This window comes from Oncorhynchus mykiss, chromosome 30 (genome assembly GCF_013265735.2).
Source record: "Oncorhynchus mykiss isolate Arlee chromosome 30, USDA_OmykA_1.1, whole genome shotgun sequence".
Lineage (NCBI taxonomy): Eukaryota > Metazoa > Chordata > Actinopteri > Salmoniformes > Salmonidae > Oncorhynchus > Oncorhynchus mykiss.
In genome coordinates this window covers 14383159-14395433 of record NC_050570.1, presented here as the reverse complement: position 1 = coordinate 14395433, position 12275 = coordinate 14383159, and the positions used below count along the sequence as shown (strand labels likewise).

The 12275-nt window shown below is 45.0% G+C and overlaps 1 protein-coding gene across 2 annotated transcripts in view; it reads right to left on the bottom strand.

The window, feature by feature from the left end:
- The window catches only part of LOC110521391 (fibulin-1), a 44113-nt gene extending 32086 nt beyond the window's left edge, over positions 1-12027 (bottom strand). For both annotated transcript variants that reach the window (XM_036968911.1, XM_036968912.1), the window contains exons 1-8: positions 11767-12027; positions 6922-7030; positions 3363-3495; positions 2039-2186; positions 1670-1735; positions 1442-1528; positions 1140-1277; positions 709-846 (exon numbers count right to left, since the gene is read on the bottom strand). In XM_036968911.1, coding sequence (XP_036824806.1) covers positions 709-846; positions 1140-1277; positions 1442-1528; positions 1670-1735; positions 2039-2186; positions 3363-3495; positions 6922-7030; positions 11767-11821 — 874 coding nt within the window. In that variant the 5' untranslated portion in view covers positions 11822-12027. The remainder of the gene's footprint in view (positions 1-708; positions 847-1139; positions 1278-1441; positions 1529-1669; positions 1736-2038; positions 2187-3362; positions 3496-6921; positions 7031-11766) is intronic.
- Between the last annotated feature and the right edge of the window lie 248 nt (positions 12028-12275).

Below are 12275 nucleotides of genomic sequence, written 5' to 3'. Positions count from 1 at the left end.
TTGATTTGCACTTTTCGTACCAAAGTACGTTCATTTCCAGGAGGAAGAACACGTCTCCTTCCTGAGCGGTATGATGGCTGCGTGGTCCCATGGTGTTTATTCAGGCGTTTGGAAATTTCTCCCAAGCATGAACCAGACTTGTGGAGGTCTACAATATTTTCTGAGGCTGATATCTTCAGATGTTCCCATGATGTCAAGCAAAGAGGCACTGAGTTAAAAGGTAGGCCTTGAAGTACATCCACAGGTACACCTCCAATTTACTGAAATTATGTCAATTAGCCTATCAGAAGCTTCTAAATCCATGACATAATTTTCTGGAATTTTCCAAGCTGTTCAAAGGCACAGTCAAATTAGTGTATGTAAACTTCTGACCCACTGGAATTGTGATTCAGTGAATTATAAGTGAAATAATCTGTTTGTTAGCAATTGTTGGAAAAATGACTCGTGTCATGCACAAAGTATAATTCCTAACTGACTTGCCAAAACTATAGTTTGTTAACAAGAAATTTGTGGAGTGGTTGAAAAACTAGTTTTAATGACCCCAACCTAAGTGTATGTAAACTTCCGACTTCAACTGTATGTATGTATGTCGGAGGGCCCTGTGGACTGTACTTTGAAGTTACTGTGTTTTGGGGTATATGTGGGATGGATGGGGTGATGTACTGTCCTGGTGATGTGTTGCCATGGTAACATGGTTCTGATGCTCACCGATGCAGCTGCCCAGAGCATCCTGGATGTATCCATCGCCACACTGGTTCTTGGGCCGACAGCGGAATGACCCCTGAGTGTTCTGACACATAAAGTCCGGGGCGCAGTTGTGGGTGCCCGACTCACACTCGTCAATGTCTGGGGGGAGAAGACATGTTGTACGAAAGCATCAGCAGATTTACATGATATTAAAATGTATGTGATTCAAATGTATTCTTATAAATACTCAACAATAGCTTCATTGTCAAAGTCAGACATACTGTAAATCTGACAGACAGACAGACAGACAGACAGACAGATGATTAATGGACAGATGTTTATCAGTTTATCATGGATTTGTTTTACAGCTTATCATGGATGTATGAATCATACATATTGATCTTTACATATTCCCTCTCCCCTGTAGGAGGTGTTGTGTTGCGACCTCTGACCTTTGCAGTTGTTGCTGTCGGTAAGCTCGTAACCGGTACCACAGCTGACCTCTCTTTGGCAACGAAATGACCCCAGCGTGTTGATGCAGCGCTCACCTCCTCGGCAGTTACTGGCACCCAGCAGGCACTCATTTATATCTGAGAGAGAGAGGGAGAGAGGAAGAGGAAGTGGAGAGGATAATATGGAAGGCGAATCTAAGAAGTAAGATATCCTAGTCCTGTGGAGATACTAGATGGATAGGGATTTATTCCACCTAATTTACTATTCAACAAGATATGACTGCTGCCTCCTGTCCACTCACCTTCACAGTTCTTCCCATCTGGTTTGAGTTTGTAGCCTTTGAAGCAGGCACAGGTGCCGTTGCCCACACATTCCTGTGCACACTTCGCTAATCCAGTTCAGAACAGAAAATGTGCACATTAAAGTAAATTATTTTTGTTTCTGTTAGGGTACCTATGTTTCTGACTTTCTCTGTGAGGGCAGTCAGCTAATAACATGTGACAGTAATGTGAGGAGGGGAAGTTAGTACCATTACTGCACTCATTCAGTAACGGATCATCCTTGCCAGTGAGGGCCTCGTTGTCTTTGTCTGGAACTGTGGGGGATAAGAATTAAAATATTCACCAGTACAGGCAAAAACTGTTTCCAAACAAAGAGTGTTGAAACTATTCATCATGACAATGGAGGTCTTTACTTAAACTACAGCAAGAGCCAAGGCTCCTAATGGCCACCAGAGGGCAGTGTAGAACTAGATTAAAAATAGTCCATATATCCTCTCCACTCTATCGTTCCCCTTCTCCCTCCTCCCTGCCCTCTCTATTACAACACCTCCCATTCCTCCCTCTCTCCACCCTTTCCTCTCCCTCCACCCTCCTCTCCTTCTACCCTCCTCTCTTACCCAGAGTGATGGTCTTCACATCGGGGGCTCCGTCATCACAGCAGGCCCGGGACACCAGGCCACACTGGTAACCCAGAGACAGGCTGTGGTCACAGGGCAGACCCTTCTCCTGAGCAGCCCGGCCCAGCAGACAACAGTCACAGCACATCTGGAGGTGAATGTGTTAATATGCATCATTTGGCTAGACAGACATACAGAGAGAAATTACACCACCACTTCGCAACTTCACCAATCACCATCGTCTGAAAGGGAACAGTCTGGGCTCGACTCGGGGGAGGGGTCAGGTTTCCACCAGTTACCACAGCCACAAAGTCAAAATTGGCTATATCATAAAAATTTATGAAATCAAAACTTAGCTTTTTGGTCTTAATTTAAGTTTACGGTTAGGCATAAGGTTAGCAGTGTGGTTGTGGTTAGGGTTAGGTTTAAAATCACAAATATGCAGGGTTTATTACTTTGTGGCTGTGGTAACTAGTGACGACCGAGGAGTCTAGTCTGAGTGTGTCTGTATCTTCTGTGTGTGCATGTCTTGAGGATGTCATAATGTGGGTGGTGGGGTTGTAGTCTGGTAGTGTACTGAGAGATTTTAGAGGGAGCTAGAAAATGTGCATGCTATGGTTTATCCCCCATTCTAAACTCATCCTGTACCACTTTTCTCCCATTCATAAATGCAGCACACCTTAATGCAATCAGCCAACACCTGCATTTCACGGAGGTGGAGGTTCAAGTTAAGACATGTTGCTGGCTGCACTAACAACGATCTCATTCATCTGGGCAAATGTACTGTGGATCCCTTGGCAAAGCTCTGCAAGGGTCTTGACTGCCGCCTTGATGTGCTGTAGTATGTTGTAGTGATATGGTGGTGTAGGATCCTGAGGAAGAAGACAGCCGGGTGTAGAGCACCTATCTTGGCAGAGAGCCTGTAGTAGACAGTATCTTATGTGAATGTATAATCTACCTGACAGCAACAAGCTCCATTCCTCATTTCTCCCCAGAGTGACATGTTTCATCCTGCTCAACAGGATCGCACACACACACACACACACACACACACACACACACACACACACAATCACAATCACTCTCCTGCAGAAATTGCACGTTGATGCTCAACATAAGGTTTTTGAAGCAGACAATGAATTCTTCTCTGACATTCACACTTTTGATACACACACACACACACACACACACACACACACACACACACACACACACACACACACACACACACACACACACACACACACACCTGCAAACACAAGTATTTGTGCAATGTATGCACATATGCACAAACACACACATACTCTCTCACAGACACACACACCCTTGTGGTCTTGGTCTCGCAGGTGCTTCCAGGAAACTGGGTGTCACAGCCCCCCTGGTCTTTGGCCATGTTGATGCCGTTTGTGCAGATGGAGTCCTCCAGTACCGTCGCGCAGCACTGCTCCTGTACTATCCTGTCAGACAGGAACAGGAAAGACACAGGGAACACAGTTTATTCTCAACTCCATCACTGGGCTCCTTAGTGGAATAGAGCGCTGTCTCAAAGTGCTTCCTGTTAAGAAGAGCCCTGGGCATGCCTAATAGGGATCTATTCATAGTCCTGCCTGCTGCAGCTGCTGTACATGGTTGAGTGATTAAGGAAAACCCTGTGTGAGCTCAAGGTGGATAAAAAGTTGTCTATGTATAAAATCTTCAATTTAACAGTTGGGTAAATTCACCACTGCCTTCATTTGGCTTACCACACACCCACTGTTATGGGTACAGTGAAGCCAACTTAACAATCAATTATTTACCGTAACTATTGTAACCCACCCACCTCCCCATTGGATGTTCCCCCCCTGATTGACACAGAGGGGTGCAGAGCTGCAACACTTCCTGGATAAGGTTTGAACATTTTTACTTTCCCAAAATTCCCAGGTTTTCCAGAAATCCTGGTTGGATTTTGCATCCCTATTTCCTGGACAACATTACTGGAATTACATTCCTCTGGGGGAAAGCCAGGCTGAGTCTGGAGTGGAACCAGCCTATCTAGGATGCCTGAGCACTTCCAGACAGTTGGAGAACCAGTGATATCCACCTCTCTGACCAGTCTGTCCAGTTGGAGAGGCTTGATTAGCCGTTTTACAGTAAAACCAGAAACGGTTGTCGTACTGTAGACAAAAAGCTGCTGTAAATAATCAGATCTGAAATGAGAGTGAGTGCAGGCAGCACACCTCTTTACTGTAGACAAGCTTTATCAGACCATCAACAGTCGGGTTGCTGTGCTTTGCCTCCAATGGTCTGCTCCTCTGAGGGACTTTAATAAGTTAAGGGCTGTTTGTGTTTGTCTGTCTCTCTGTCTGGTCTGTTTCTGGTCTGTCTCTCTGTCTGGTCTGTCTGTCTCTGTCTTTGGTCTGTCTGTCTCTCTGTCTGGTCTGTTTCTGGTCTGTCTCTCTGTCTGGTCTGTCTGTCTCTGTCTTTGGTCTGTCTGTCTTTCTGTCTGGTTGTCTCTGGTCTGTCTGGTCTGTTTCTGGTCTGTCTCTCTGTCTGGTCTGTCTGTCTCTGTCTTTGGTCTGTCTGTCTTTCTGTCTGGTCTGTTTCTGGTCTGTCTCTGGTCTGTCTGATCTGTCTCTGGTCTGTCTGTCTTTCTGTCTGTCTGGTCCGTCTGTCTGTCTATCCGGTCTGACTGGTCTGTCTCTCTGTCGGGTCTGTTTCTGGTCTGTCTCTCTATCTGGTCTGTCTGTCTCTGTCTTTGGTTTGTCTGCCTGTCTCTCTGTCTGGTCTGTCTGTCTCTGTCTTTGGTCTGTCTGTCTTTCTGCCTAGTTGTCTCTGGTCTGTCTGGTCTGTTTCTGGTCCTTCTGGTCTGTCTGTCTTTCTGTCTGTCTGGTCTGTCTGCCTGTCTATCCGGTCTGTCTCTGTTCTGTCTGGTTTGTCTGTCTGTCTGTCTGTCTGTCTGTCTGGTCTGTTTGGTCTGTCTGTCTTTCTGTCTGTCTGGTCCGTCTGCCTGTCTATCCGGTCTGTCTCTGTTCTGTCTGGTTTCTCTGTCTGTCTGTCTGTCTGTCTGGTCTGTTTCTGGTCTGTCTCTCTGTCTGGTCTGTCTGTCTCTGTCTTTGGTCTGTCTGTCTTTCTGTCTGGTTGTCTCTGGTCTGTCTGGTCTGTTTCTGGTCTGTCTCTCTGTCTGGTCTGTCTGTCTCTGTCTTTGGTCTGTCTGTCTTGTCTGTTTCTGGTCTGTCTCTGGTCTGTCTGATCTGTCTCTGGTCTGTCTGTCTTTCTGTCTGTCTGGTCCGTCTGTCTGTCTGTCTATCCGGTCTGACTGGTCTGTCTCTCTGTCGGGTCTGTTTCTGGTCTGTCTCTCTATCTGGTCTGTCTGTCTCTGTCTTTGGTTTGTCTGCCTGTCTCTCTGTCTGGTCTGTCTGTCTCTATCTTTGGTCTGTCTGTCTTTCTGCCTGGTTGTCTCTGGTCTGTCTGGTCTGTTTCTGGTCTGTCTGGTCTGTCTGTCTTTCTGTCTGTCTGGTCCGTCTGCCTGTCTATCCGGTCTGTCTCTGTTCTGTCTGGTTTGTCTGTCTGTCTGTCTGTCTGTCTGTCTGTCTGTCTGTCTGTCTGTCTGTCTGTCTGTATGTCTGTCTGTCTGTCTGGTCTGTCTGGTCTGTTTGGTCTGTCTGTCTTTCTGTCTGTCTGGTCCGTCTGCCTGTCTATCCAGTCTGTCTCTGTTCTGTCTGGTTTCTCTGTCTGTCTGTCTGTCTGTCTGTCTGTCTGTCTGTCTGTCTGTCTGTCTGTCTGTCTGTCTGGTCTGTCTGGTCTGTCTGGTCTGTTTGGTCTGTCTGTCTTTCTGTCTGTCTGGTCCGTCTGCCTGTCTATCCAGTCTGTCTCTGTTCTGTCTGGTTTCTCTGTCTGTCTGTCTGTCTGTCTGTCTGTCTGTCTGTTTGGTCTGTCTGTCTGTCTGTCTGTCTGTCGGTCTGTTTGGTCTGTCTGTCTGTCTGGTCTGTCTGTCTGTTTGGTCTGTCTGTCTGTCTGTCTGGTCTGTCTGTCTGTCTGTCTTTAGGGAGGGAGTGAAATCCATTGTCTGTTTTACGGGTTTGAGTGTATATAGAGTACTGTACAGCACTTAGATCCCCTCTCCACTCCACTCCTGTAACTTGCTCCAAAAAGCCTCTGTCTTTATCAACCCTCTTACCAGAAATGATCTCTTTTTCCTTATAAACTACAACCACACTCACGCCGCCTCCGCAGGACCTTTTAAGGGCACAACCGGGCTCCTGTTTTTCTTTTCTCTTCTTCTCTTTTTTCAGTGTCTGAAATAATCCCTCTGATTTCCTGTTCTTCCCCCTCTCCAGTCCTCTCTTTGAGTATAGTTTCACCTCAGTGGTATTTCCTGGATTTGGCAATACCCCTCTCTCTAAACCCTAAACCCAACCCCCCACTCAACCAAAAACCCTCACCCTTCCCCCCTCACTCTATAATTTGAACAAATTCTCTATCACTTGGGTAGCCAATGTAAATACATGTGCCACCAGAGAGCAGATTGAGCAACAGATCTCCTCCTTATTGGCCTTGAACCTGTGGCAACACACCTTCTAATATTACTACCAGAGCTGTTATTACTGTCATTATTACTATTGTAATGTACCATGCTCTCACATCAAGTCAATAATGTGGCTGGGGATTTATGACCGGGGGTAAGGTAAAGTCATCTCACATTATGGCCTACCACCATACATATTGCCCTATAGTCTATCTTTACAGCATTAAATTAACCCATGGGACTAATACTGAGGTAAGCACTTCTCACTATGGGCACAGAGGTAAGACCATAGAAATACAATCCATGTTCTATCTATTGTAATCATGACATTTCTATGGATACGAGAGCCCAGTAAGTCCAGTAGTGGGGCCTCAATCACCTGCATGTGGTGGACTCGGAGATGAGAGGGAGGGCTGTGCAGTCCTGGTTATCAATGCCCCGGTCCCGACCATCCTTACAGCACTCCTCTATTGACATCTGTTTTCCACCTGTGGTTGGACAAAACCACAAACAAACACTGGGTTATAGGCTTATGTTGTATGCTGTGACTGGCCCTATTGAAGAGTGGGGTGGCAGGTAGCCGAGGATTGGGTCAGTAACTGAAAGGTTGCTGGTTTGAATCCCTGAGCAGACTTGGTGAAAAATCTTCCCTTGAGCAAGGCACTTAACCCTAATTGTTTATGTAAGTTCTTCTGGACTAGAGTGTCTGTTAAAATGTAATGTAACAGATTGCTTCAGTGTGGTAGAGATCTAGAGACCCCAAATGGGGTGTGACTATAGCAGTTGTATTTACATGGTTTTAGCCTGCTGAGAGCTAATATTAGACTTCAGGGCCCAGGCAAGGTAGCTCATAAAGCACAGAACCACCTTCCATGTTACATAAGGTAACAGTCAATCTGAGGGATAAGAAACTCTCTAACATTACTTAGGACTACACTGATAGAGCAGAATGGAGTCTATTCTCTTGCATGAACAATACAACATTATTTAGAATGATTATGCAACGCATGTTTACCAAATGAGCAAAACTCTTAGCCAAACAAAAATCTATTGTTTTACCCAATGCCACTCACACTCCCCAACTATTAACAATGTGTCTTCCAAGTGATTGAAAATGAAATTCAGAGCTGTAATAGGAATGTGTTTAAATGCCCATAAGCATTTTGCCAGCGATACTGAATGATGGATATGTTGTGTAGAAATAAGAGAGGCTTTACGACTGGAGCTGGACCAACTCTGTGGCGCTCCGTCTGCTTCTCCATGTGGATTAAAGAGCTCGGAATGCCTCAACTCTGTAAACAATTCAGCCATCGCAATCAGATCAAATACAGTCATTTCCTCGTGGTTACTGTGATCTGCCAAACGTGAAAGAACTCTGGCAGGTTGGCTGGTCCTTTCTTGCCTTAGGCATAAACAAAGCTCTGCCTGCCAAATTGGTACTATGGATATAAATCCTCCAGAAGAACACTCAAAGTCATCTTAGTTCATCCAATAAACCTGCTGTTGATTCGTAGCCTAGTAGGAGACTAGAGGAATAATAGTGAATACAACAACTGAAAATAATAAGACATCGTAGAGGATCATAGGCATGTCTAACTTCAAATTCTAGCTTGGCAGACGAGTCAACAAAATAGGATCAGAAGTTTCAACTAAGGCAGGATGTGTCACCTTTCATTTATAGTTCCATAAAAAAGTAATAAAATAACAATTTAGAGTTCCAATTATTTCTGCCAGAGGAGCTATGGAACTTGTTGTATATCTTTGAATATGGGAAGTACAGATAGGGGCCAAAGGTGTGAATAAATTAACTTAAAAAGAATATGGTCATTTATGCTAAGGAAATCACATAACTGTCAACATGGACCTTGAGAGATACAGATATGAAAGTTAATTTGGGCAGATTCATAAAAAATTGTTAAATTATGTAGCAACCATGCAGATAACTTATGCTGAAAATCAAGAGTAAAGTGTATCATCAAACAAATACAGACTAGGTAGTCAAGATGGATTACATTTTTAATTTTACCCCCTTTTCTCCCCAATTTTGTGGTATCCAATTGTTAGTAATTACTATCTTGTCTCATCGCTACAACTCCCGTACGGGGCTCGGGAGAGACGATGGTCGAAAACCATGAGTCCTCCGAAACACAACCCAAACAAGCCGCACTGCTTCTTAACACAGCGCGGCTCCAACCCGGAAGCCAGCCGACCCACTGCGCCCGGCCCGCCACAGGAGTCGCTGGTGACCAGCTAGACTAACAACTGCAGCAGTCGAGCTTCTCGTCCCACCATGTCCTAACTGAGTCATAACCCACTGGTCACAGACATCAGTCCAAAGTTTGGATTTACATTCACTAAGGTGAATTCAACACAAAATCAAATCAAAATGTCACCATGTCATTGGATTTAAGTTAAAAGGTGGGTGAAAAAAAGTCTAAATTCTCTTATGTTGATGACTTTTTTCAAATTTTATCAGTTTTCCTTACGTTGATTCAATGTCACCACAGAATTTTGGGGTTGAAATTTCGTGAAATCAACGTTGATTCAAATAGTTATTGTCCAGTGGGAAAGCTTTTAGTAAAATACTTCACATGGGCCTCTGACTAGACTAGTGCCACTCTCTTCAACAGTGATAATGTCTATCTCAGCTTTCATCTGAGGGCTGAAACCAACACCAGGATGCTCTTGGAGAGTGACAAAAGTGTTGCTTGGAGAGAGAACTTAGTTACGCATGTAAAAGTGAAGACAATACATTAGCTGGAAGAGCGGGGAATAGTAGGAATGGTCAAAACCTCCTGTGGTGAACAATTCTCCCTGCTCGGCTGCCCCACAGGCCAGTTTTGGCCGGTCTGGACTTTCTTCTTTTTCTTGACCATTACCACTGGCATTAACTGACGTCTCCTTGCCAAAACACCCTGGCAGCTGGAACCCTCACTATGTCTTTAGAAAGAGCAGACAAACCCCCAGAATGCATCTCACCAGCTCCCACAAAGCTCCATGAGGCTCCCTTCCCAGCTCAGAGGAGGCATAGCATGAGAATATCATAGAATCTCAGTTTCATCTGATGGTCACATGACTCTCACGTCCTGCAGTTCTGGTGTATTCTCCCTCCACTCTATACTGATAACTAATCCTAACCCACAGTGCATGACAGGACCATTCCATAACCACCACAGTCCACAGTCTGCCCCCTTTCCCAACTAATTGAATGAGCAGAGCGTCTTAAATCTACCCTCTACTATTGTATCAAACGAGGCAAACCCAGCGGTTGCAGAGGAGATCTAGCAGTCTACCCGCCTGCCTGTCCGTATGATGCATTGTCTGTCTACATAAAAAGCTGATTTCCATCTTGGAATGTGGTGCTGGTGGTGAGGGCTGTCAAGCCTCCTGTCTGGGTCTGGGCAGAGAGAGAGAGAGAGAGAGAGAGAGAGAGCGCGAGAGAGAGATAGAGAGAGAGAGAGAGAGAGAGACTAGACTCCTCATGTAAACGCTGCTTAATGAGCTCAGTGGTGCCCCAGTCCCTCAGCCCACAACAATGGCCCATCAGACAGAGCCAGACATTGCAGCAGAACAGTCCACTTCCATTGGCCACATCCTTTAACTAACACACTTTAGTCAGTTTACCTAATGGCATCGAAGTTACACAAATGACCTTATAAGTGCTGAGAACATGTCACAAAAGTCTGTCATTGACACATTTCACTCAACCTAATACGTATTTGGCTGATGGTTGAGTCTATGATGGTTGAGCTGATACAAAAATGTCTGAATGAGTGATTAATGTACATGGATGTTCCATAACCTGGTCGTATGGGGCCATCTTCAGATCTTCAGTCAGTCCACTCTGACACCATACCATGACTCTCTCCCGTGGAGCATGGAATCTGAGAAGAGGAGCTAGGGGTGCTGATAGGTGTTGGGGGAGGGTATAGCCTCCGTGTGACATGCCCAATGACATTGGATTCAATGGAGATGGGGTGATGTCAACTTCTTTCCTAGGCACACCACTGTCAGGAGCCCGGCAGGCTGTGAAAGTGGCCCCATGTGTGTCCAGTGGACCCTAATCTGGGGTATATGGGTTGTCCCAAGCTTCTGTAACCCCTGGAGGGGCCCTTAAAGGTCTAAATCAGAGCTCCTCCCCCCCTGACCAGCAAACGCTCAGTGGGGTACTGCTTAAGTGCCTCCAGACTCATTTGACACACCATCATAGTGTAAGGAGAAACCTGGCCTGCGTCTGGCTGGCTGTCTGAGCATCAAGCCTCTTGAACACATCTCTGTACTGCGTATTTTAAATGTTAAAGCCTTGTTACTGTTAGCTGTTGGGCAATAATTTCCATCTGTAATATTGTAATCGGCAGGTAGTCTAGAGGTAAAGAGCATTGGGCCAGTTACCGGAAAGTTGCTGGTTTGAATCCCTGAGCCAGCAAAATCTGTCAATGTGCCCTTGAGCAAGGCACTTAACCCTAATTGCTCCTCTAAGTCTCTCTGGATAAGAGGGAAGTCAAATGTAAATAGCATAATGACCGCTCACTGATTACAAATATCAGTCCTGGCAGTAGTCTGACCAATCTCTACCAACGAAATTAGTCCATATTAAAAACTACGCACAATGCATTTCATCACTGTCAAATCACCTTAGGACAAGTTGAGAATGTTGAAACCATCCTTTAAGCTAGTAAACATGGGCAGATGTTTTACTGGCAAGATACACACAAACACACATGGCACACACACTCTCAAATCAAATCAAAATCAAATGACACACACTGAACAGCATGTGAGAGGCTACATGTTTGTACTGTAACATAACTGACAGAGTGTTCATAAAATGACATGTAAAACTTATTGGTTGGTTATATCTAGTGGTACCCGACCTAATCTCTGCCCACACAATGATAGTGCAGTAAACTGGTAAACTTGAAATATCTACCATGCCTGTGTGTACTTACAGGAGTATTTTGTCTACTGTATGTCTATACCAGTGGAGGCTGCTGAGGGGAGGACAGTTTATAATAATGTCTGGAATGGAGTGGATGGAATGGTATCAAAAACATTCCATTCCATCCATTATACTCCATTCCAGCCATTATTATGAGCCGTTCTCCCCTCATCAGCCTCCTTTGCGTCTATACAGTATGCGGTACATCACGCATGGGCATGGATTGATTCTCATGGTTAGAATTACATCAGTAGGCTACTATCCTGAAGCAGAAAGGTAACTTACCTTGTCCGTTGAGAACTCCGAACAGAGAGAAAAGTATAACTATACCGGGACCCATTGGAAGGAGGTGAGATTCTTGCTAAACTAAAGAAAGTGTACAACAGTCAGATCTGTAATATTCTGCCTTAGGTGTGAAACAACAGCACAGTTTCTCACGGACACGCAGACTTTCAAGCGAAAGGTAGACAGACTGTGAGCTCACGCTGGGCAGGAGTATGCGTGTGGGTGATGTGGCTGAATGAATCGCAGCGTGACTGTCTCAGAACGAGCGTCTAATTATCTCGCTCAGAGGGGCGGGCGGGGGCCATCGCAAGTGACGAGTAAAACATTTTTAAATCAAAAGTTCAGAAACCCTAAATGGAGTGTATTGATTTAGACATTACATTATTATACTTCCTCTTATTAACTACCAGGTTCTTATATGACACAATTACATTTAATTCAAGTCGTTTTAATGACTTCCATTAGCTAGGCCTACTGACAGATTTAAAGTAGCCCTAAATATCATTTTC